Source organism: Lagopus muta, chromosome Z, assembly GCF_023343835.1.
Source record: "Lagopus muta isolate bLagMut1 chromosome Z, bLagMut1 primary, whole genome shotgun sequence".
NCBI lineage: Eukaryota > Metazoa > Chordata > Aves > Galliformes > Phasianidae > Lagopus > Lagopus muta.
Genome location: NC_064472.1, coordinates 74,776,184 through 74,802,085, shown reverse-complemented (window position 1 = coordinate 74,802,085; position 25,902 = coordinate 74,776,184). Strand labels below are relative to the sequence as shown.

The following is a 25,902-nucleotide window of genomic DNA, read 5'->3' as shown; positions in this document are numbered from 1 at the left end:
TCTTCTCTCGTGTAACAGTGATAGGACTGGAGGGAATGGCTTCAAGCAGCACCACGGGAGATTTAGGCTGGATGTTAGGAAATACTGCTTGTCTGAAAGAGTGGCCAGGCACTGGAATGGGCTGCCCAGGGAGGTGGTGGAGTCACCAACTCTGGAGGTGTTCAAGGGACGTTTGAGTTTTGTGTTGAGGGATGTGGTTCAGTGAGAACTGTTGGTGATAGGTGGATGGTTGGAGTGGATGATCTTGCAGGTCTCCAACCTTGGTGATTCTGTGATTCTGTGACTTCAGCATGGAGTCCCTCTGAAGGGCATGCAGTCTGTTGCTTTGAAGCCTGCTGAATGTAATACTGGCAAGCATGGGGCTCAGGCTGTGGGTCTGGTATGGCAGCATGTACACAGCCTGAGCATCCTCTTCATTTTTACTACCTACCTCACAGCCTCCAGAACTTGAAGCAAGGGTTTAGCACTCCTCATTTGCTGCCCACAGGTCTTCTGCAAACTCTGCTTTCCCTGGCTGAGCCCAGCAGGGCTTGAGTAACCAGAGAAGGGAAACTGCTTTGTTCTTCCCCTATGATGCCCTTGTGTGCTATTCCTATCCCCAGCAGTGACTGCCCCACTGGCACACTGTGTAAATGGATGCTGGACCAGCTGAAGGTGCAGAGCCTCACTTGGTGTGTCCCAGGAGCATGGATCTACAGCTTCAAGTTTTGAAGCTGCAGTTGTTAACTGGACATAGCCTGAGGTTGTCTGGAAAGTGAGAGCACATGGTGAGGTCCATGACAAGGACTTCTTGGAAGTACCAAGTCTTTCCACAGAAAAGAAGCTCGTATGCACATACAGAACAGCAGTCAGGCATCAGAGACACGGTGCTGCAAGCATTAATTAACAAGAATTAACAAGTGCTAACAATTCAGAGGTGATTCAGGCTGAGTATTAGGAAAGTTTTATTCTCTGATGAAGTGGCATGGCACTGGCACAGGCTGCCCAGGGAGGGGATGAAGTGACAGTCCCTGGAAGTGTTCAAGGAACATGCCGCTGAGACATGTGGATAGATACATGGGGGTGGGCTGGGTAAGACTCAGTTACCTTAGTGGTCTGTCCCAAACTTAGCGATTCAACGATTCTAAGGATCACGTCTCATTAGTTACATCTGCTGTCTTTCTTCCCTGCTGACAGTGTTACTTCTAGGCACTTCTGCAGTCTTATCATGGGCCAGAAGTCACCTGCGGGAGCAGGCAGAACTTAGAGGATCACAGAATCACAGAATCACCAAGGTTGGAAAAGACCTGCAAGATCACCCAGTCCAACCATCCACCCATCACCAATAGCTCTCACTAAACCACGTCCCTGCACACGAAATCCAACCGTTCCTTCAACAAATGGATGGAGCTTAGCAGCACTCCTTAGGGACAGTACTGGCCTGCTAAGAAATGTGGAGGTCGGCGGCCCTGCACGTGACAGGGGGTTGGAGAGCCGTGATCCTTGACATCCCTTCCAACCCTGGCCATTCTGTGACTCTGTGACAGGAAGAGCTTGCAGCCTTCCTCTCCCTCAGGAGCGCGTATTTGCAAGCTAGCATCATTCACCGACCCAAGGGTCTCGTAGCAGGATGCCATAAGCCTCGCCCAGGAGACCCGCAGTCGTCCCGCGGCCGCCGGCCCCCGCGGCACACCGAGACGCGCTCAGCACCCCGCGAGCCGCGGCACCGCCGCGCGCCACGCCCTGATTGGCTGCGGGAGGGGCGGGGCCGCCCCGCCTCCCTCGGCGGGCTCCTCCCCCCGGCGCCGCCGGTGACGTCATCACGCAGCGTCGGACGTCACACCGCGACGCGCGGCTCGGGCCGGTCCCGCCCCGCCATGGCCGGAGCTGCAGGTACGTCCCCGGGCCGCGAGTGCCGCGCCCGGCTGGGCTCGGCCCGGCCCGGCCCGGCTCGGGGGGCGGCGCGGCGCAGGGGCGGGGCGGCGCGGTTCGGGAGCCGGGCTCGGCGCGCCGCCGCCTGACCTTGAGGGCGGGCCCGGGAGGCGCCGCGCGGCTTCCGCTCCCCATAACTCCGCGTCCGCTCTGCCAGCAGGTCCTCGTCCGTCCGGCGGCGCGGGAGCCGCCCGCTGTCCGCTGCGCTGCCGCGCCTTCACCGAGGCCTTCCCGCGGGGCGAGGGATCCGCACCGGCCGCCGCATGACGGGACATGCGGTGAGGGATGCGGGGCTGCGGCTGCGGGCTGGGCGGAGAGCGAGTCCGGAGAACGGAATGCGGGCGGTCGGGGATTCCGCTGGGGGCGGGAGGGGGAGCTGCGATGGCTGCGGCGGGAGGACGGGAGGATCGGGGGGAACCTCGCTGCTCTCTGCGGCTCTCCGAAAGGAGGCTGCGGTGAGCTGGGGCTCGGCTTCTGCTGCGGGTAACGGCGACGGGACGAGAGAGGGGTGCTGCTCGGAGAGGCTGCGGGTGCCCCGAACGTCCCCGGAGCTGTTCAAGGCCGGGTTGGGTGGAGTCTGGTATGAAATGGGGAGCTTGGTGGGGAGTTGGAGCTTCGTGATCCTTGGGGTCCCTTCCAACCCAGCCATTCTGTGATTCTGTGAGAGGTTGCATCAGGGAAAGCGCAGGTGGGGAATTGGGAAAAGCTTCTCCGAAGGGCGGTCAGACAGAATGTGCAGGGAGTGGTGGGGTCAGCGTCTGTACAGCTGTCCCGGAGCCGTGGAGGTGTGGCGCTGATGGACACAGCTCAGTGGGCACGGCAGGGGTGGGCCGGGCTGTTCAATGTCTTGATCAGGTACCAGGAGGAAGGGATAGAGTGCATCCTAACAAGTTTCCTGTGGTACAAAGCTGAGAGGAGTGGCTGGCGCACCAGGGGGCTGTGCTGCCTTCCTGTGAGACCTGGGCAGGTTGGAGAGTGGGAAAGAGGAACCCGATGCTCTTCAACAAGAACAAGTGTGAGTCCTACACCTGGGTGAGAATTACATATGCACCAGTAGAGGCTGCAGACTGCCTGGGGTGCATTAAAAGAGCATGGCCAGCAGGTCGAGGTAGGTGATCCTAATTCTCTTGTCTGCCATGGTGAGGCCACATTTAAAATAGTGTGTCCAGTTCTGGGTTCGCCAGTTCAAAAAAGACAGGGATTCCTAGAAGGAGTCCAGCAGAGAGCTAGAGAGAGGGTAAAGGGCCTGGAGCATCTCCTGTGTGAGGAAAGGCTGAGTAACCGGGGCTGTTCAGCCTGGGGAAAAGAAGACTGAGGGGGATCTGGTAAACATTTGTAGATATCTGAAGGGAGGTGGGAGACAAAGGGATGAGGTGGAGCATAGCAGTAGTAATGGCCTAAAACGTAGATTTTTGATTTTTTTTTTCAGTGGTGTGGTAGAACAAAGGGTAATGGGCAGAAACTGGAATGCAGGAGGAACTTCTTTACTGTGAGAGTGACGAAGCAGTGGGGCAGGCTGTTCAGAGAGGTGGTGAAGTCTCCTTCTCTGGAAATATTCAAACCTGCCAGGATGCTTTCCTGGGTGGCCTGCTGTAGGAAACCTGCTTCAGCAGGGAAGCTGGACTTGATATTCTGAGGCCTCTTCTAGTCCATACGATTCTGTGATCTTAGGTCTTCTCCATTTAAAAATAAATTAAAATATTGTTTCTGTTCTCTTTCAACATAAATTTGATTCTGTGAAAAGGCAGTATCAGATAAAAAGTTGTTGCTTTGCTTTCTTTCCCCTGTGCCTTTCTGAGCCAGTGAGCTGCAGGCTAGGTGGGCTGCTGTCCTGCAGAAGAGCCACGTGTGCGTGTCAGGGGAGTGGGGGTCAAGGGGGGACACAGTCAGAAAGGAGTGCGTGTGTCCCCACACTCAGATGCAGGAGGGAACATCCTGCATGGAAACAGAATGCTGCTGCAGCTCTGGGGGTCTGTGTGGAGGCAGTACAATAGACCCAAACCTCTCGCAGTCTTTTTAAGAGCTGAACTGTGATACTGGCTTGTAACAAAGTGGGTTGTGTATCATCAGTAGGTGGTTTGTGCTTGCAGGCTGTCTGCAGACAGGGTTCTGCCCCCAGCAGTGCCAGGCAGACTCGCAGTGCCCAACACCTGCTGCTCCCCAGCTCTGAGCCATACGGCTCACCTTTGGGGGTGTCACTGCACTGTGCATTGTTCTGCGTCCAACAGCCCCACCAGAGGGGCCATGAGAGTGAACCAAACGTCTCTTATTAGCTTATTTCTAGGGGAAAACTGATGTCCTGGGCACAGGCCTCTGAATGCTCAGTGTAACGGTGGTGTTCTGGTGGCACCTCCGCACTGTGAGCTGAGCTCTCGTCCCACTGTTCCCCTTCCAGTGGAGGAGCGACTGAGACCAGTGTACCTGCAGGTGTGGCTGCTTCGGTGCATGCAGATAGAGCTGCTGTCATCCACAAGGTGCTGTGAGCTGGTGTGTATATGGCGTAGTGCATGAGCCACATAAACTGAATTCTTTCTCTGTCGTGAGCTTTCTCATCAACACAAACACTGCGTTTTTCAGCCAGAGGGTGGTGAGGCACTGGCACAGGTTCCCAAGGAGGCTGTGGATGCCCCATCCCTGCAGGCATTCAAGGCCAGGCTGGATGTGGCTCTGGGCAGCCTGGGCTGCTGGTTGGCGACCTGCAGGGGGTTGGAACCAGATTATCTTTGAGGTCCTTTTCAACCCAAGCCATTCTAGGATTTGGACACGTGTCAGACTGTAAAGCATTACATAGTGTGTGCAGGAGAAAAGTAAGTCCACAGAGATGTATGCAACTCATTTTCAGAAGAAAATGCACATGGTCAAAGTAAAGCATTGTGTGACTTCGAGCAGTCCAGTTTGCCTCCGCAGTGCTGAAGATAAACAGTTTCACATTTGTACAGGCTTCTGTAGTGAGAGAAGTGGCAGCTCTTGCCTACTTGGAGGACTGGCTCCTGGTATGGTTTTAAGGCCTCTGAAATTGCACGCACTTTGCTGCCAGGGGCTGTCAGCACTTTGTAACAGCTGAGTCAGCGATCCCTGTTTAAATGATGTTCAAGTACTGCCTCCTAAGGGTCACTCTGGAGCTTCTCTGCTCAGTGTAGAGAGGCGTTCTCTGTTCAGGGGTCCCTCAGAGCTGCCGTAGCTTGAGGCCTTCTCTGCATTAAAATCAAGCAGGGGTTACAGGTGCATCTTCCTCTGCAGATGAACCTGCAGGTTGACTACCTGGACCTGCCAGAAATGTTCAAAGTTGTGTTAGAAGTTGCCTGTCCTTTAAATTAATCCTATGATTGCAGATCAGACTATATAGAAATACTGTGTGTGTCGGTGGGTTTGTTTGTTTTTTCCTTTGACTCTCTTCTGCCTCCACCCTCAGTGCTGTGTTTCTGCTGTTAACAGGCTGAGAGCAGACCGTGTGCTATCTCAATTCCCTGGCGTGCCGTGTGGGAGGTCGAATGGGTGAGCTTCCCTCTGTCAGCTGTCGTGTAGCACACAAGAGATTCATACGTCATTTTGTTTCCCTCTTTGTTTCTGTATCAATTAGAAAACACCAGGAGGAAAACCTGTGCTTCCAAGACCCCTGCAGAAAAGGGCGTAACATCTGAAAGATTTGGCACTGACTGCTCTTCGGGTTTTAAGGGCTCTGCTCAGATGTGCCGTGCTGGGTGCTGGTGTGAGAGAAAGCAGCTGGGCCATCTGCAGCTCTGCTCACGTGCGTTCTTCTCTGTTTTTTGATGTAGGAAAAGAGGACTGAGGTACACAGCAGTAAGAAAGACAGTATGATGGGTTCAGAAGGCTTTTCCCCAGGAAGTTCAGAGGAAGATCCAAGCAGTGACGTTACGGCTACCTCTAGCAAACATTACCTGTGTGGTTACTGTGCGGCCTTCACCAACATAGCAGTTACTTTTCCCATCCAGAAGGTCCTCTTTCGACAGCAGCTGTATGGTCTGAAAACAAAGGATGCGATACATCAGCTGCAGAAGGATGGAATTCGAAATCTCTACCGTGGCATCCTCCCTCCCTTAATGCAGAAGACGACCACGCTGGCTCTCATGTTCGGCCTGTATGAGGATTTCTCCTCCTTGCTCCACAGCCACACGACTGCTCCCGAGCTCCTGACACGCAGCATGGCAGCAGTGCTTGCAGGGACCACAGAAGCTGTTCTTACTCCTTTTGAGCGAGTGCAGACTTTGCTTCAGGACTACAAACACCACGATAAGTTCACAAACACGTACCAGGCTTTCAAGGTACTGAAAGTCTATGGGATGAGAGAGTACTACCGGGGATTGGTGCCTATTCTGCTCCGCAATGGGCCCAGTAATGTACTCTTCTTTGGCCTCAGAGGACCTATTAAACAGTGTCTGCCTGAAGCAACTTCTTACAGCACTCATTTGGTCAATGACTTCATTTGTGGCGGGCTGTTGGGTGCCATGCTGGGATTCTTGTTCTTCCCAATGAATGTTGTAAAAGCTCGCATGCAAGCTCAGATCGGGGGTGAATTTCAGTCCTTCTCAACAGTTTTTGTGAAGATCTGGCTGGAGCGTGACAGGAAATTGATCAATCTTTTCAGGGGAGCCCATCTGAATTACCATCGTTCGGTCCTATCCTGGGGCATAATCAATGCAACTTATGAGTTCTTGCTAAAGCTGTTATGAGAACACTTATTTTCTTCGTCCCTTCAATTCATTTGGTTTTTGCCATATTTGATGACGCTTGATCCCTGGGAGCAGTGCCTGCATAATGTGAAGGGCATTCAGTCTTGGCCTTCACTGCATATGGGGTGAAAGGTGGTACATCCCAACCTTGGTGCAATTACGAGTAGCTTCTTAAATTATTTATTTGCTGGCAGGTGGATTTACCCATAATGAAACTACGAGTCGAACAGATAAAACCAAAACCAAAAAACCCACGAACTCATCACTCAGTATCACTCCCAGAAGTTCCTAACACTCCATGACCGAGCGCGCTCCACTGTGTGCCCTGTAGAACACGGAAGTCAGGGGGAGGCTGATGGAAATTCATTCCCTTATGTGATGAACTTCAGAATGCTGACGTGCGTTTACGTGCTCAGACAGATGTAGGCTCCTCAGTGCTCACCGTTGCTCGTGGCCAAATGGACACCAACCCCAGAGGAGGATGACTGAGTTCCTGAGTGCTGTGCTTAAACAAAGCCTGTGCCAAGGCTCCTGCTGGCCGCTTGGGTGCTCGGCTTCATGCAGAACGTTTTGTTTGGCAGCATAAAAGCAGGTACTGAATGTTGCCTTCGGTGTGCTGTGACTCGCATTCGTGTGCACGTATGTACGCACATGGTTTAACGTGAAAAGGGAAAAGTGGAAGGAGAGAAACAGCAGAGATGAGAAAGCTTTAAAGTGTCCTTCCTTGTTACAATCCTTCTACTTGTAAAATGCGGAGCTTGTTCTGCTTTTTTTTTTTTTTTTTTTTACTACTTCTTTTTCTATTCTACAGCTGTGAGGCCAGAAAGAAGACGTCTCTTTTTGTAGTGCTTATTATAAGAGTTCATTTTCCTGTATTTTCCTGTTGTGAAAGTAGTTCTCGGGCAGCTCTTTTCTACAGAGGCATCTCGTCTTTCGCAGATGGCTGCGTTTCACCAGAGCTGTGCCATAACTGATCACAACGAGACTTCTTACAGGAAAGCTGGAGCTCTGCCTCCTTGACGTGTGCGTTTAACAGTTCTGTAAGACAGGGCTGCACTGTGGCGCCATCAGGATTAAGTTCCTGGTAATACCCACTGGGGGAAGTCTGTGATTGTAGTACCAGGAGGCAGACGGAGATGACCTTTGCAATGATGCAGCACTTGGGGAAGCACTGATGGACTTCTGTGGGCAAGTGCAGATAAAGGTGTACAGAAATGTGTGTTCTGCGTCCTACAGATGTGAGCGGGGGGAGATGTGAGGCTGTAGGCCTTGGAGAAAGGAGCGGGAGGGGGATAGGCATAGCCAGACCAGGAGAGGGGTCTTAATGAAGAACTTGGTTGTCCTGGGAACTTTATGTCATTATGTTGTATTTAAAAACAGACAAAAAAAAAATTAAAACAAAACAACCTCACCACCTGTTCTGAAAGATGGGGATAAACTTTTACCAAGTTACTCTTTTCGTAAGCTTTGTAGTGATGGTTATTTTTTGTTTGCTAAACTGTCACAAAATACTTGCTCTAATCAGTGTGTCATGATTATGGTCCTAATGAGGTCCCTCGCTTCACAGCCCAAAAGGGCCCAGCACAAATGAGCATTGCTGTATCTGAATGTTGTGGTTATTTGCGTTGAAATAAAACGTTTATTGGATGTTTGTTACTGTCAGAATCTGATTTTTACCAGTGTTACGGTTGCGACTTTATTTAGTCTCTTCTTGATGGAATAAAGGAAGTGGATTTTTTTCCCCATGGAAGACGTAATTTGAAGAGCTTACAGTTTGAAATAAGCTGTCTCTAATGGATGGTGTTAATTACAGTTGGGAAAATCTCAGTCGCAATTCTTATCTGTTGCTGTCTGGCTGTGCAGCGTTGTTCCAGCACAGTCTCTGTTTTGCTTTGTAACTACAGTTGGTTTTGCAGCACGGTGACAGTGATTGTCTGTGTAACAAATCACAGATCTTCTACTTGTTGAAGAACAGACTCGTATGGAGTAAAGACGGAGAGCTTTGTCACAGCAAAGGCTACACACACAAGGCGATGTGGGAAACTGCACTGAGCAGGCTGCGTTGCCATCCTGGCAGACAGCTCAGAGCCAGCTGTGCTGCTACAGCTACATGAGGCTGGGTTCAAGGCTGTTTTCCAGTATTATCAAACTGATCACAACCAGGAGTAACCACACCATGCTGAGATTCCAGAGTGGAAATGGTCTGTGACTTAAAGGCTGCTGTCTGGAGGCCAGGAGAGCTCATCTCCAAACAGCACCAGCTGTCAGCGCTTCCACGTGCAGCTCGTTAGGGCAGCTGGAACCAGGTGGTCTCTTAAGGTCCTTTCCAACCCAGACTGCTCCAAATCTAAACTGCTTGGGCTGCGAGGTCCCATCCAACTCAAGCCATTCTGTGTAATTACCATCTGCAATTGCTGCAGCTGCCCCTAGGCCTGGCTTTGTAGGCCCTTGGAAGGACACCATGCTACACCTGTGCTCAAGCTCGGCCAACACCAGAGGGAAACACGTAGATGCGGATGTCACTCCAGGTGTGGCTCTTTCGCCCTCAGTTCCAGTGAACGGGCAAGAAGCAGTGAGTGTTACAGAACACAGCTCAGTGTCAGACAAATACATTAAAATAGATTTTAATTCGCTGAGTTATTAAATGTTTAATTTATTACGCAAGCAAGGAAAACGTTCCACAAATAGTAAGTTACTGTACGGCTGTAAGTACAATATATTCAGAGCAGTTCTGATACTTTTATATTGTATGAAAAGGCTACACTTCATACTACGAAATCTCAGGTATTTCAAAATATTTACATGCACAATTTGTTCTGGTATTAAAAACTTTACACTTAAATGAAGATACCTAGTGCATAAGAAAATGCACCATTGACCGAGATCAGGAAATTAGAAGTTTCTTTCTCTTGCAGGACAAAAATATTAGGGTTCTCAACCTTCTTTTACTCCTACTTCTTAGAATCTTGTAAACTAGAATTCTCAAAAGCTTTCAAGAGGGCAAGGTACAGAGCAGCAGGTCCACACTTTGCAGTGCTGCAACCTGCTGCACGCCAGTGTCGCCCAAATTAACAACAACAAAAAAAAACAAACACAGAAAAAACCTGACGTTTACATTCCAATTCTGGTGGTAGGCAAATTGTCCCTACCAAGTCTCAAAGAGTGCAAACAGATGAGTGTCAGTATCACTGTGCTTTATCCCCAGTAATTCTGATGGAGGTTTTGTTTTTCCCTGAACTACCCCTGTTGGACCGATGATGCCCAGTGGATGCAGATACACTGAAATTCACACACAGGAAAAGTACACAGACATGGGTGTCGTTTCACAGTCCCATTAAAGGTTTCTTCCTCCTTTCCTACAAACGCATAACAGACCTACAACGATGCAAAGACTAACCTCCAATGGAACAGGTGGGAAATGCATTTACTCCTACAACAGCCACTGGACTATTACAAAAGGAGAGCTACCTTCGGGCACTGGTTTGGTTCCATACGCACCGCTGAGAGCTGACAGTGCCACGCAGAGACCTCAACGACGCAGCCTATCCGCTTCTGCTGACCAGCTGTGCCGTGAACGAGGGAATTTCTGCACTGTGGAAATCAATAAATACGAAACCATGCATTTAGAAAACATATCTGCATGCTTTACAATCAAGGAGCTCCATCCTGCTCAGAAAAACTGCAAAATCCATCACGCGCTGTAACGCTTGAGAGGTCAAAAGTAAACACGTTTGAAGCCACTGCTGTACTTCGCTCTTAGTGCAGACTTTAATACATCAAATAAAACAATTTCCTATGCTTGGGACAGGCAGGTTGATGTAGCTGGGACACTCTGAATTTTAAGGGTGCAAGGTTAGGGATTCATCTTTTTTAGCACGGTAACGTTTTTGGCTAATTAGAGTGAATCTAAAAGCTCAGCAACACATTTCTTCACAAGGCAATGATTCAGAGAGACAAAACCTGAATACCACTGCTTCCACCGAGCTGAAACAGCAACCCATCCCAGTCATAAATCATTCACTGGTGTTTCTACAAGTGCTTTCTGAAACCCACAGGTGAAATATGTTAGATTTGACTGAAAACTTCCGAGTACCGCAGAAAAGGAGTAGTCAAATGACTGCAATCTCCCAGTTCCAGCTGAAGCTCACCACAGAGAAATGGGAAGAGTAGTTATGTCAGAGCTCAGCTGCACACACAAACAGCATCCTTCTGGAGAACCGTGCTCCTCACACACAGCTCCAAAAGCATTCTAAAGTGACAAATGTCTGAAACCAAGGCTGATGCTCTGCCCTGGAAAATAAGGCATGTCCTCATCTGCTACTTCATCAGTGCTCTTGAGTTCAAGGCAGCAACGAGAGAGCAGCCCAGAAGGTCTGAAAATGTTCTACCGCTCTGCTGTCTGAGAAGACCACGGGCTGCTGCACATCAGGTTAAGGGCACTCTGCTCCTCCAGCTGAGATGATAATTTGATGGGAGTTCTGTCAATACATTAAGCTATTTGAAGGCAGCCCTTCAGCAGCCAGCCGCTGGAGGTACTGAAAGCCCAGTGCAGGAGGTAACTAACAATCCTCAGATGATCAAACACCCAGTGCTGAAGATCTTTTTTTCCTGTTGTTTTTTTTTTTGTTTTTAAATAAAAATGCATCAAAAACTTAAAACTGTAGCGGAGATCCTTAAGGATCACCAGGGCCCGGCACCATGCCGTGGGCAGGGCTCCTTCCCACAGCAGCAGCCTGTGCCAGCCCATGGGGACACCCCCCAACCCTAACCCCCACCCCCACCTGTCTGGGAGCCTGTGATGAACCTAAGGGTTAAACCTTGGCATTCATGCTTCGGTTGCCGCTCTTCTCCCTTAAATCACATTTCAGATTTTATAATTACCCCAGTTAAATCCACACAGATCTTTAGACAGGAATGGTTCTAATCTGCTCCAGTGACTACACTTGTGAAGCAATACTTGTCTGGTTGTACTACAGACACTCCCAAAAGGAACTCCTGCTGTAACATGAGGTGCAGAGCAGTCAGAAGACCTAATGGCCCTAAGCAAGAATTCTGTGCTGCTCATTCTCCAACACAGGATGAAGGCTTATATAACTGATGTGGAAAGCTTCCCACAAAAGAAATCCTACTGGGTGAGGACTAAAAGTTGCCAATTAATCTTACACACTGTAAGAAACATTCCCTAAGGTTCATGTGCAGCGGATGCAGCTGAAGAGGTTTACCTATTCAGCTCCTGTTGCTCTGCTCCAGGCATTTCTGACTCAATCTGAGGAAAAAATGCAGCTGTGTCTCAATTCATAGAACCATACAATCCTTATGTTTGGAAAAGACCACGAAGATCCCAAGCCCAGCCCAGCCCTGCCGTGCCCACTGACTTTGTTCCTTAGTGCCACAGCTCCTGCACGCCCCCAGGGATGGTGAGCCCAGCACCTCCCTGGGCCACTGCCCATTCCAACACCCAGCCACTCTTCTGGAGAACTTGTTTTTCCTTACACCCAACCCGAACCTCCCCTGGTGCATCTTGGGGCTGTCACCTAATTGTACTGCTGTTACCTGGGAGCCTCTTCCTTCTACTAATAATTCAAGGAAAAGCAGTCTACAAAGATTTTTTTAGTACAGCAAAACATTACAGAAAGCTGACCAACTTTCTAGCCAACCACAAAAAAAATACAAATTAATGCAAAACAATTTCTTTCTGTGTTTTTGTGCCAACTAATCTAGCACACACAAAGCCTGCTCAATATCTAACAATCACTGTATGGCAGCTTCAGCAAGGGAGAGGTCCTCTGGAACAGAGAGCTGCTGCACCAGGGAAGCCTGGGTGAGTGGTGGCTGAGCTCCTACCTGCATCCCACCTATGTTTCTTCCAGACAGCCCACTTCAAGTCATGCTGAAGAAAATTACCAGCAAGTACTACAGTACAAAACCAAACAGAACGACGACTTGATGGCACAGGGTCAGAAGCAGCTAAGGTCTGCCTATAAGGCCGAAAACACAACGCATGGAGCCTGACTTGCAGATGCAGTATGAGAATGCATACAGTGCTGCACCAGGAACTCACACCATTATCACTGAGACCACGCGAACTATGATCTCGTCCGGGTTTACGGGATTTCAAAAGAGCACACTTCAACTAAGCTGAAGTTAGAACACAAACACGTGAAGGTCCCGCTGATGTACAGTGCGCCTAGAACTTTGGCTGATACAAAGAAACGCGTCCGCTAAGGCACCCCGAGGCAATCTGACAGTGGGTTGGAGAAAACTTTGTTGTCAGTACCACATCATTGTGAGAATACAGGGAACGGATTTCTTTCAAGGGACTGGCTTCTTTGGGCAAGCAGTCAACGAGCTCGCTGCAGTGCGCGTCGAAGCCCAACAGGCGGATCCCGAAGCCGTGCGGGGACGAGATCATCCGGCCGTCGGGACTGAAGCAGAGCTCTTTGATGTAACCCCGGCCCACGTTGGCCTCTTCGATGCAGTGAGTCAAGCGCAGGGAGCAGCGAGGCGAGACGGGGCGCACGGGGGCGCCTTCCTGGAATTCATAGACACAAGTCCACTGAAGGGAGAGAGAGAAAGGAAAGACGGTGAAGCACTGCGGACGCGTTCACCTGGCTGCACGCTAAGCATCTGACAGAGCAGCCACCAACGCTCTTGCTTATCTGCTCCTCCACAAGCACTTACTGCGAGCACCGCCAGGCTGTCTGGCATCTCCTTATCACAGAACCATGGAGTGCTTTGGGTTGGAAGGACCTTGAAGATCTCCCAGTCCCAACCCCCTGCTGCAGGCAGGACACCTCCCTCCAGACCAGTTGCTCACAGCCCATCCAGCCCGGCTCTGAATGCCTCGGGGAGGGGGCATCCACAGCATCACTGGGCAACCTGTGCCAGTTCTTCCCTTTGAATTATTTATGTAAAGCAGATCAAAACTTCTTCTGCTTTAGTGTCTAAATACAATCTTTTTCACCTAGAAAGAACAAAGCCTGCTCCTCCAGACAGGATTTTGCTCTGATGTAGTAGAACATTCAAATGAAATCTATAGAAAAGCAGAATTCAGCCTCACACAATTTAGAATGGCCTTTTGACACCCTATGCCTCTGACTTCAAAAGGAGGAAAGTCTAGAAACAAGACAAAAATAGCATTAGAAGAAATGCTATTACCAGACCTATATCCAGCTTGTTGCCCGTGAGGCAATGGGGGATTTTAGTGCTTAATCTAATTATTTAATCGCAAATCAAATGCAAAATCCACTCCATTTACCAGTTAAATTCACACTGTCTGAATCTGAGTTCTCCACAGCAAGGCAGAAGATAGTTCTTTGTTTTGTTCACTGCCCTCTCTTGAAGTAAAGACAAAGGGAACAATGCAAATTAACATTAACAGAGTGAGGCAGGCACCAGGACTCCAGCATGGTTTAGCTGGGTCGGTCAGTGGCACTTTCAGAGAATTCTACACTGCACAGTGGTTTGATGGTGAGTTTACAGAACCAGCACTGAAATGTCAAACAAGTCTCCTATGCTTCCACTCGGCCCTCTACACATCTGTAGGCTGCCAGTACAAAGCGAGGCTTCTTTCCAAAGCAAGATAAATAAATAAACAAACAACTCACGTCATTATCAGATTGACTGAACTTCTTAAGCACGTGTGTTACAGGTATTTAAAGAATTATCTGTAATTCTGAAAAAGTATACATGCAAAATCTGCATCTTGGCAGGCTAAACAGGAGATCTGCACAACTGTCAGAATAACAATACCGAAATAAGCTTCAGAGAAATAGATGATAACGAGATGACTGTCCAGTGGAATCTCAAGCACTGGGAGACCACAATGAGGTGTGCAATTGAATTCCTCCATGCAGACAAAAATGGCACCCAGTGGCATTCATCAATGCTTGCTGAAGGTTTTACGGGGAGCAGAAAGTGGACGTGGGCACAGAGAGGCACTGGGTGGTGCGTTTCAGCAGTGCCAACAGTGGGTCACCTCTGCCCGTGCAGATGTGTGCAACTGAGGCATGCAGGCTCTTGCACTGCTGGTAGAAACACACAGCTGGTCACGGTGAGTCTGATGAAGAATAGTGTTCTGCAGCTGAGAGTTTGCTCTATGGAATTGTGCTTTTAGTAGCTGCTGTGGCTCCCATGGGACTTAATAGGGGGGATTACTTTTGGGGCACCCAATGTTCAGCCAGCTACTTCAGGGACATAAAGTCTCTGATCAATGTTAAAAACATTTTGCAGTCTCCATGATGCAGCCTCATGTGACTCTACTCAAAAAAGCAAGGACAGGTAGCAGTCCTCCAGCCAACCATGCCTCCTCTTATCTCGAATGCAGGCACTTGGTAGAAAAAAAAACTTCTTGGACTGTCCAGGAGGCCAAGGGTCCCTCATGCCTCCTCTCAGCATGCAGTCACCTGTCACTGACACCGTTTGCACTGCTTTGGAGGATCTCCTGCTCTGCTGCACAATATGCCCACACCACAGTTTTTAAGAGGAGTTGAGATCACTTTTTTAAAAATTACATTAAATATCACTGTTGTTAATAAGGTTCAAACCTACAGTGTGGGAGTTTTAAGCAAATGCAGAAATATGCTCTGGAAGCTTTTCGTAGCCACTAGAAAGCATCTGTCAGCACAGCAGATGTTTAACCAGGTGACATCAATGGATATGCATTTGAATAATTCAGAGGAGCCTCTCTGCTCTACTTAAACCATGCCCACCACTGTACAACTGTGTAGTCTTCTGTTTTTTCCAAGTTCGTTTCTCCTGTATTTGGGAGGTACATATTTTTAAGTCACATGCTTGAGAGGCCAAGAACTGTTTGAAAACATTTAGCCAAGCTGTACGCTATAAAAAGTATTCCATTAAAGCCTGGCAAAAGGAATGCTGCATAAGGGACACAGAGTCTTGTACAGGAACTCTTCAATCAGAAAAACATTTCATAATCCTGGTTTAAAAACTATTAATTTCTGCCTACCATCAAACTTCTTTATTCAAACGCAAGTTTATGCCACAGTCAGGTTTTCCCATACAGTTGTACAGCTGATACAGCTTACTCACAAGTATCTGCTCAAAACCTTTTGTTTTACCTCCTGGTCATCTGTATTACTTGAGCACCGAAGAAGGGTAGCCCACCCTTTCGGATGTAGCTGTAGGGATGTAATGCAGTTGCCTCGGTCTCTCTCACCAGGAACTTCTGGTGTTAAGACCTCCAAACTATTTCTAGGTGATCCACCTAGGAAGGGAAGTCAACTGTGAGTCCAAAGGAACTCTGCACGTTCATAGAATCACAGAATCACCAAGGTTGGAAAAGACCCCCAAGATCACCCAGTCCAACCATCCACCCGTCAACAAACATTTTCCACTAAACCACGTCCCTCAACACAAAATCCAAACCAACACCTCCAGGGTCTGTGACTCCACCGCCTCCCCGGGCAGCCCGTTCAGTGCCTACACACTGTTTCACCCCTCACTTCACCCTGCTGTTGACATGAGGTAAAGGCCATGTCAGCCTCGTCTGACTGCTGGCAAAGACTGCAGCTTTATGAAATGCAAATGAAGTTAATACCAGCGTGCTCAGCCCCGACTCCTACTAGGGTCCTTTTCTGAAATTTACCTTCCAGGGTGTGTGTTAAATCATCCCATGCTGTGAACTGAAGTTAGGGCTAACTTCCACACAGATACATCATTTAAAGAAAATCCTGAATGCCCTCTTTCCTAAGAACTACCCGCTCCCAAACTTGTACAGTGGCCTCTTCCAATTCTGCTAAGCCTGCTCAGCTGTGCGTATCTTGCCTCCTCTCCCCTGCCTGCCTTAAAGAGATTTTCACAGGTAACTCCTGCCTTGGGGTCCAGATAAGCTCCCTTCTTTCATGTATGTTGGAACAACTCACAGCCACAAGTAACTGAAGCTTACCATCGCTGTTATTTTACATTAGCAAGCGATTCACTAAAGATTTCTGAACACTTGTGAATTTGCCAAGTTGGTGCTGAGCTTTGTTCGTAGTTCTGAATTTAGGCAGGACTGGCTTTGTAACAAAACTTCTTAAACCATTCTGTCAACGTTTAGGATTAATGTGCCTGTTCTTTTCCTATGCTACTTCTCATGGAGAAACAGCACATGCATATTGCCATCACTAAGGGAAACAAAAAGCAAAACACAACCATGTTCTGCTCTGTTGGTTTTTCCCCCCTGAAGGTCACTCACGTGAGTGGTGCTAGGAAAAAAACATAACAACAACAACAAAAACAACAACAAGAAAACAAAACAACCAAGGAAATGGCAGCACACTTGCATAACAAAAATAATGTACTAATACGTAATAAAATCTCACTGCTGCTTTCAGCTTTCTTGGAGGAAAAATGATTACAACTCTCGATTTCGGCATGCAGTGATACTTCACTGGTTTATCAGAGCTCATATAACACCATTAAGGGCTACAAAGAAAAACAGCGTTTTCCTGCTATCCTGTTCTGCTCGTTTTTATGTTTTCTTACCTTCTCGCTGTGAGGACCGTGACATCTGCTTCTCAGACAGTGGACTCGAATCATTCTGGTGACATGGGGAACCAACGGCCCGAGGACTGGACAGACTCGAGGATGTTATATCTGCACACACATCAGCCATGTGAACACAGAAGCTAAGAACAGGCTGTGTACTACACACGTCCTTCACTTAGCTCTCCCTTGCCATGCTAAGAACAGGCATCTTGTTAACAGAACACCTTCCAAAGCTCCGCTTACAGTCACCAAGCACCATTTGGTTGCGCTTTACACAGATTAAATGCCAGCATATCATACTATGGGGAGCAAGGGGGAAGCTGCACTCATTGCTTCTGATGTGCTCCTACTACTAGGAGATGGGGCATAAACTTTCCTCCCAGCTTCTCAGACACCCCACACAGTGTAGTTTGTCTCTATTCTGCCGTTACTGTCACACAACAGCAGGAAGCAGTGAAGTCTTAGAGCACAGGACTCTACCAGGTCTGCTGATTGACAACAAGGGCACCACCATGCAAGCCTGAGGTGCCAAAATTCCAGACTATGTCCTGTAGTGCTAAAGTCTTGATATCAAAAATTGCCTCGCCTTGAGCATCTCTTGTTTTGCAAATATAAACACGGGATTACTGCTACTATTATATTCCCTTCCTTTTCTGTCTTAGTACATTGCCTCTATCTCAATTCACAAGCATTGCCTTTTTTTTTTTAAATATTATTTTCTACCCCAAAGCACTGGGGGTGAGCAAGTGGCTACACAGTATTTAGCTGCCTGCCAAGTGAAACCACAAGAATTCTATCACAGAAGCTGTTACTGACATTTCAACAAGTACTCACCTGAACTTGATGCAGTCCTCCTAGCTCTTAAAATGGGGTAGCTGCCAACCTCCAGAGTTTTGTTTAGATCAAGGTCATGCAAAATCAGAAGATAGCCAGAGGATGTGGAGATCAGCATTTTGGAACAGTCTGGTGTCAACCTCATTCGCATAAGAAAACGGGTGTGAAAAAACTTCTTGTGGGGACACCCATCTTCAGTGCACCTGCACAGGGGAGGGAAAAGAAAACACAACCAAGAAATAGTCGGACTGTGACTCAAGTCCCTAACAATGCCTGCAGGAGCCCAGGACATGCCAAGCACCTTGGTCAATCCTAAAACTCTTCTTGTATGTTGTCTTTACCCTACTTAGCTCAGACTTATCTCAGCGGTGAGGAAATCCTTTCCAGAAAGGAAAAATCTACATTCTGGAGTGTCAGAAAACTCTTTTTTATTTTCTGGACTATATATCAAGGCAGTGCAAAGCTTTGGCAAGGGTTAGAAATGTAACAGCACAAGTATGCCCACACACCTGTTTGTGTCCCAGATGATCACATTTCCATCAAATCCTGATGTCACCAGCAGTCTTGTATTGGTGTCATACTCAATGTTCTTTACCCAGCTGGTGTGACCGTGTAAAGTGCACACTTTTGTGTTCAGCTTCCTCAGATCCCAAAGTGCTATTGTAGTGTCATCAGAACAAGTTGCAAAAAGCCGATTATCTAGAAACCTGAAAATGGGAGAGAAATACTGTGGCTAATTTCAGTATGAGTCATCCAGGACTTAAGCCAACACAGGAAAAACAATAGAGGCTGCAGAAAAGAATCAACACGTAGCAGAAGCATATTTGCCAACGAAAAGAAAAAAAATAGTTAAAAAACAGTACTGTGCTACTACACATCTGGACATCTCCAGTAACAAGCCAGTCAATCTGCAGTACAGCAGCAGCCTCTTTTCCTCCCCTCCCTCCCCCCTTATTACAGACCGTTTAAAGATTGCACAACCATCAGTAGGACAAAGGCACACAAAGAAACCCTGTGGCAACTACAGCACTTACCCACCTGCACAGTACTCACCTGTACTGGAACTCAAAAAGTCTTTATAAAGCACAAATGTCCTAAGAGCAGCCAGCTCTGAGGTCCCTGGGAAGACGTTCAAAGTGACTGATCTGGCGGCCCCTTATGCCTTTCACCTCCCCACTATTTACCAGATCCCCTTGCTACTGAGAAGGAGCAACACCATAAAACACACAGATGACAGGCGTGCTTCAGACCACACAAAATCCTATCAGTTTGTAAGAAATCAAGACCCGTTCTTGACTCTCTTCATCTCCATCCACACACCTACCCTCACTCTTCCCCTAGTGCTCTTCACAACTTCTTCCTTCTCCCCACCACACACTTCAGTTTCTTTTGCTGAGACCACATTTTTAAAACAAATGGCACTTTTTGTTATTCCCACTGGAAATCCCTCACTGGCCACTGGTTTTGCTGAAACACTTTGAGCCCACCAGCTTTAGACAAACCTCCAAACTCCTCCTCACTTTGGAAGGCTTGTCTTCACTTCACATGGCACCCGACTGAGCCAGTCATGTCTGAAATGTCTCATAAGATCCTGACTTCACAACAGCAGGCAGAACACAGCCCTCACCACAGGGCTTGTGACAGAAGCTGGTTGTCAGGAGCCCATTTTCAAAAGTGGCCTCTTGAGCTGCATGGAGAACTGGGGTCGCCATCCCAGCATGCTGGTGAACAGGTTGGAAACAAGCCCAATACCCTGCTTTTCTATTCATTTCTTGTCTGGGTCAGATGATCTCCAGACACCCTTTCCAACTTATCTGTGACATGACTACAACTCTGTGCAGACTGCTGAGACCAACCACACTCCTGCCCTGAACACACTGGAACACTGGCCCTAATGTTTTACACGGGGTGTTTAACAGTTCTTTTCTGAGAGAACTAATGGAGTTAACTGTCCTACGTTGGGCTTCTTCTCCTAATCCTGTGGTTTACACTACATACAGTACTGCTGTGTTGGATATTATGAGATTAAAACCTAAACACAGACATTATTTGCTTACTTCCCAAGAACCTCACCTAAATTTCAGTCCTTCTTTGCACATCTTTTGCTTGAGAGCTCATCTGGCTTCACAAAGCCTTAGGACACTGCTCACTGCCAGCTGCAGAGCTGAGCCGTGTAAGCCTGCTGCATCCCATAACTTTACCTACCACCTGCAGCAGTCTCAACAGTCTCCACAGACAAAGAAGAGGCTTTTGCTCCTATTTTCCTTTACTCTCAGTACAGCTCGTGTATTTGAATCTAAAGACATGCAATTGTGCTTCTCAAATAAAAAAAGCAGGTATCAAAAATACTGTTTTTGGAAATAACTGCAGATGTGACACAAGCTACCCAAACTTACTGAGTCCTTCACTGCAGACGTGCATTAGAGAATAAATTCTGACATGCAATACAAATGCAACATTCTGTTAAGATGCTGCAAGAATCAGAGGTGTAGTGCTTAGTATTTCACAAGATATTTGCAAAGCACTGATGCACCGAAGAGTAGTTCTGCTCTACTCCCTGATGCAGGAATGAACGTGTATCCCACGTGCAGTGCTCCAAGCACACCAAACATTCTGCATTTCGTGGGTCTGGAGATCTTGCTCACCTCAAAGATAACAGGCTTGTCACAATGTCATGTAAGAAGATGAGAAAGTGGGAATGAACTTGGGTCACGCTAGCAGGATTAATGCATTTACCAGATTAAGGTCTTAATATGATCAGGTGGCATTTCTTTATCCTGACCATCCTGACTCCAGATAAAATTGAATGCAAGCTATCACTCCAAACTGAAATAGCACATAAGGCTGCCTTCGTACCTGACATAAAGACTACCACACAAAAAGGTAGAAGAACAAAAATCAGCACTAATCATTACTAGGAAACAAACTGAGTCAGAAGCTTACTGAAGACAAAGCAGGTCTATATTCAAAAACACCAAGTGAAGAAAAAGCTTCATTTTGAAAGAATATTTAAACAGAAGTTACCTGGCTGAGAAAATCAGCAGGTAAAATTATTTGGCTCGCATTACAGAAATCAAAGTTTATCAGATAGGCAGCCCTGCAGCCACCAAGGTGAGAGCAGGACGGCAGGGTGCGTTCCAGAAGTTCCTGCAGCCACAGAGGATCGCACAGAGCAGATCCTGAGCTGGAACTGCAGCTCACAGAGCAGAGCCTGTGGTCCAGCAGAGATCTGGGGGAGCTGCTGCCTGCAGCAGAACTGTGCCAGAGCAGCTCTCCACCTCTGAGAGATGGAGCTATGTACTGGAGAAGCATTTGGAAAGTTGTAGCTCCTGGGAAGCCCCTGCAGGATCGGTTTGGGAAGGACAGCAAAGGACTAGGGGCAGAGTGACCACAGAGAAGCAGCACAGATGAAGCTGACCACAGCCATGTTCCTCACTCCCTTGCCCTGCTTGAGGAGCAGACAGAAGACAACGGATACAGGGGGAAGGTGATTTTAGTTTGCCTTTAGTTCTCATTGCTCTAGTTTGTTATTAACTGGCAATAAATGTATCCTTTCTGTGATGAACCCATTTTGCCATGACAATAATTGGCGAGCAACCTCCCCTTCCTTATCTCAGCACACAAACTCTTCATCTTATTTCTCCCCTTGTTCTACTGTTGAGGTGGAGTGAGAGCAGCTGGCGACCCAGCAGTGTTAAACCACAACAGCAACATGCCTGTTCAACGCCAAGTAGCTATAAGGAAAGGAAAAAACACAAAAAACAAACAAAAGCCAGCAGTTTTTAGAAGAGAGTGAAACGAACTACATCTCTTCTACTGTACAAATCTACCATTTCCTTTGGTCTTGAATGCTGCATGCAGCCTTGTTTCATACACCACAAATAGGTTTCAGAAGAAATGGAAAAGACATGGGGAGTTACAACTAGTTTGGAATGAAAAAGCAGACAGATTGTTTCAATTGATGAAGTCTTAACAGAAGGTGCATATGATTCAGTCACATAAAACCAACTGCCAGAGAGAAAGTTATATAGAGATTAATGGTCCACTGCCTCTGGTGTTTAAAGAACAAAAACAAGCATAAAACAGAGGGCCTCAGTCTACCAAGTCTTCAAAACCTTCTTAGGTATGACCAGAAGAACACTTCTGGAATTCTGACATGAAAAGGGCAACAACTACACTTAAATCAGCTCAAAAATTGACCAAATCCACATGCAAAACACGTCTACTTTATGCGATTATACGCACATCCTCAGCACAGGGAAGGGTGATGGAAGACATCAGTACATACTTCCCTGTTCTGACATACGTATGAAGGCATCTGGCACAGGGTGCCCCTTCATATATTTACAGGGCTGGAATGGGCTGTCCAGAAAGTGGTGGAGACCCTAAGCCTAGAGGTGCTTCAGATGTGCAGACCTGGCACTAAGAGGCAGGTTAGTGAGGGGCTCAGCAGCCAGGCTGACAGCTGGACCTGATGATCCCAAAGGTTTTCTTCCAGCCTGCACAGCTCAACAATTATAAGGAAAGTTACAGTGGATGTCCGTAGTGCTGCACCAACCAAGTTCTACAGAACAAAGCGAGCTTGCTTGTAGCTAAGCTTATGATAAGAAATGCAGACATCCAGGAAAACACAGGACACCAATGTCCTACAAAGAGGAAAAAGCTGCATTTCCATCACAGAAAAGCGTGTTCCCACCACCTCTTTTGTTTGTGCCAGGTAGCTCTCACTTCAGCTTTTCTGACAGACATGCAACTGATGTAAAATTTCAGCCTCTATTAAAAAGGATGGGTGCTTTGTGAAAAACATCTCTGTGCCTAAAGAACACGTGAAGGCATCAATACCTCACATTTCATTTGGCTCTTTGCAGGAGGGAAATGCTCAGAATGCTGTCTGTTCGCTCTGAGGAGTGAAAGAGGCAGCAGTGTCATTCACCAGGTCACAAAACCGTCTCGAGAACAAATTCATGTGTGAAAGTCTATCCTCAGACAAAGAAGAAGTAAAAATAACAGAATTAAGAAGGAAAAACGTAACGTGACAAACAGACATAACTCAGATTCCTGTGTTTGCTGCTTCCTACTGCATCTTGAGAAACACCCACATGACTTATGACGTAACTGCTGAGATTCACTCAAACCACAGAAGCCATTTCAATTTTCTGGCTCTTCTATGTTGCAATTGTTCTTTAAGCACCCAAACTTTGGACATTTCCCCACAGCTAAGGCAATTACTCTTACAAATCAAAGTACCAAGCATGTTCACACGAGCACCTTCTCTCGCTACAGTTTTGAACCTGCACTCCAAACAGAAGTCATGCATACTCACTATATGTTTAGCGTTCATTCACTCCATGGGCCAGTTAAATCAGACAGCAGTACTGCAACACCCTTCTCCCACCACGAACTGCAGCTTTTCCACCAACAAGAACACCTGGCAGCATTACACACCGCCATCGCTGCTTTCAGATTTCTCCTCCTTCCCTTCCCAGCCTTATGCAGCCTCCAATGCAGAAAGAAAGCAACACAAAACTGCAGCCTAACAGCTACAAAAAACCACTCTACCCAAAGCAGTGCAAACTTACTGCACTCTTATTATTATTTATTATTTATTCTGTAGATTACAGAAGTTTCTGTGATTCTAGTAGAAAAGTAACTGCAGTAAGAGAAAAATGATATCTTTTCCTCCTTTTCACCAACCTGATATTATTTACACAATCTTCATGAGCTTCAGAGAGAGTTTTGATGTGCTTTGAAGATATTGGGTCAAAAAGCAGCACTTCAGTCTGTTCACAAGCAACAGTGAGCACAGACCTGCAGGGGAGAACAAAACATTAACACTTGCATCTGACGAACGAACACAACGCCCGCACACGCACAGCAAACTTCCAGATCTAAGATTCATGGAAACATAACTTCAACATCACTTAGCTTGGCTTCTCTTCACATCACAGCAGTACTGTAAGGGATCACAGTCAGACACAATACTAATGCACAAAGAAAAGGGAGCTCTCTGACAAAAAGTGTTTTCTAGATACAGCAGTGTTGTTACTGGCCAAAGACAAGAGGAAGGCACAGTCTAGATTTAGCATCAGATCATTAAGAAGTTCACAGTGAGTTCTGAGGTCCCAAACACCAGGACGCAGGCACCAGAAACATCACCCATCCAGTTTGGGAAGGCTGTCTAGCCTGTCCTACAGCACCAATATTTATTGGCTCTATATGTGTTGGAAAAGTCTGATACACCATCACTACAGTGACGGTTAAGCCTGCCCTGCTAAATTAGTGAAGGCAACCTCCAGGAAAGCTAAGATGCTCCCCCAACAGCGCAACAACTCAGATTGTTATGGCTCATGGGGCAGATCTCACTAGTGCCAAACAAACAGCTCACAGGTACAATCCTGGTCCTCAGCTCAGAGCACTGCTTTGTGTCAGCAAGAGAAGGGGCAGAGAACAGGAAGGCAGCTCTGCTCACCACAGCCAGCTCTGCTAAGGAAGGCTACAAAGAAATCCCAAGTGACCAAAGGTCAGAGAAGGTCTGCGACTGCTCTGCAACTGCTGAGTTGAATCGAACCACCACAAAAGCAAACGAGGTCTGATCTGCTCCAACTGACCTTAAGGCAACTGGGGTTCAGTGCCAGGCTGCTATCTTCTGCCTAACACCACCTGTGGCCTGCTGAGAACGTGCCAGCCAGCCAACAAAAGGCCGAGTCAGGGGAGACATCGCCGTGCCACTGCTGGGCTTATTTTCAGACAAGATCTGTGGCTCAGTCCACAGCGCAGCCTCACAAACAGCAGGCGCACAGGGGACAGCAAGAAGGCAGAACTTCTCACGCCAGAAACTTGCATGAAAAATAATGTTAAGCTACAGCAGAGGTAACAGATCTCAGGTGCGACCGAGGACACTGCTGAGCTCAGTGTGAGACGGAAAGCCTTTCTGCCAAGGAAGCCCACTGTGAAACCGCACAACAGGCTGCAGTTACACACACTTTCCTGAACAGAGCTTTCGGGCTGCCGCGCCTCTCCCATCCCCCGCAGCACCAGAGAAACCTCAGAGAATCACAGAATGGCCAGGGCTGGAAGGGACCTCAAGGATCACGAAGCTCCAACGCCCTGTCACATGCAGGGCCACCAACCTCCTCATTTCATAGCAGCCCAGGCTGCCCAGGGCCCCATCCAACACCTCCAGGGATGGACGGGGCATCACAGCCTCTCTGGGCAGCTGTTCCAGCACCTTACCACTCTCACAGCACGGAATTTCCCCTTGACATCCAGCCTAAATCTCCTCTCCCTCAACTTCAAACCATTTCCCCTTGTCCTGCTGTTATTTCCCCTTTCCAAGAGCTGACTCCCCTCCTGTCTGCAGGCTCCCTTTAGGTACTGCAGGCTGCAATGAGGTCACCCCGCAGCTTCTCTTCTCCAAGCTGAACGAGCCCAGCTCCCTCAGCCTGTCCTCACAGGGGAGGTGCTGCAGCCCCCCGAGACCTCGACCAGGACAGCTCTGTTCCAGAGCCGCCCCAAAGGCCGGCAGAGCAGGAGACCAGCCAAAGGCCGCGCCGCAAGGCGGGACGCAGAGCGCCGGGCCCGGGCGACGGCCGGGGAGCGGGGCGCGGCCCGTACCCGTCCGGAGAGTACTCGAGGTTGAAGACGGCGCCGTGCGTGCGGGTGCTGAGGTACACGGAGTCGGCGGGCTGGATGGAGCCGTACAGCCCGGTCATGGCGCGGAAGCTGTCCCGCGCCGGGTCCACGGCGGCGCTGCGGCCCAGGCAGCGCCCGCGCAGCCAACCGAACAGACCGCCGCCATCCGGCGCCGTCCGCGGGGAGAGGGCGGCGGAGGGCGGCCGCATGCCGGGGCCGGGCCCCGGGGCCGCTGTGCCGGCGCGGGACCCCGCCTGGGCCGCCTCCGCGCTCATTTCGCGCCCGGGCCGGGCATCGCCGGGCCGCGCCTCCCGCCTCCCTCCGCCCTCCGCGCCTGCGCCGG

At 48.4% G+C, this 25,902-nt stretch overlaps 2 protein-coding genes across 2 annotated transcripts; one reads left to right on the top strand and one right to left on the bottom strand.

Annotated features, from left to right (window-relative positions):
• The first annotated feature begins 1,814 nt into the window (after positions 1-1,814).
• SLC25A51 (solute carrier family 25 member 51) lies at positions 1,815-9,107 on the top strand. The gene is made up of 5 exons (XM_048930824.1): positions 1,815-1,872; positions 2,072-2,189; positions 4,307-4,398; positions 5,347-5,406; positions 5,688-9,107. Exons 3-5 carry the CDS (start codon positions 4,357-4,359, stop codon positions 6,600-6,602), a joined length of 1,017 nt encoding a protein of 338 aa, XP_048786781.1. The 5' UTR covers positions 1,815-1,872; positions 2,072-2,189; positions 4,307-4,356; the 3' UTR covers positions 6,603-9,107.
• Positions 9,108-9,233: 126 nt separating this feature from the next.
• On the bottom strand, positions 9,234-25,834 carry DCAF10 (DDB1 and CUL4 associated factor 10). The gene is made up of 7 exons (XM_048930823.1): positions 25,542-25,834; positions 23,622-23,735; positions 18,437-18,634; positions 17,928-18,130; positions 17,091-17,201; positions 15,683-15,828; positions 9,234-13,158 (listed from the first exon to the last, which is right to left on the bottom strand). Exons 1-7 carry the CDS (start codon positions 25,832-25,834, stop codon positions 12,790-12,792), a joined length of 1,434 nt encoding a protein of 477 aa, XP_048786780.1. The 3' UTR covers positions 9,234-12,789.
• Positions 25,835-25,902: the final 68 nt, after the last annotated feature.

Coding starts and splice junctions, on each gene's coding strand:
- SLC25A51 (XM_048930824.1), top strand. CDS start 4,357: ATGCAGATAGAGCTGCTGTCATCCACAAGGTGCTGTGAGCTG. Junction 4,399..5,346: donor CCACAAGGTGCTGTGAGCTG/GTGTGTATATGG, acceptor TGCTGTTAACAG/GCTGAGAGCAGACCGTGTGC. Junction 5,407..5,687: donor CCGTGTGGGAGGTCGAATGG/GTGAGCTTCCCT, acceptor TTTTTGATGTAG/GAAAAGAGGACTGAGGTACA.
- DCAF10 (XM_048930823.1), bottom strand. CDS start 25,834: ATGAGCGCGGAGGCGGCCCAGGCGGGGTCCCGCGCCGGCACAGCGGCC. Junction 18,635..23,621: donor GATTGTGTAAATAATATCAG/GTTGGTGAAAAG, acceptor TCCCATTTTCAG/GTTTCTAGATAATCGGCTTT. Junction 17,202..17,927: donor GAGGACTGCATCAAGTTCAG/GTGAGTACTTGT, acceptor ATGTGTGTGCAG/ATATAACATCCTCGAGTCTG.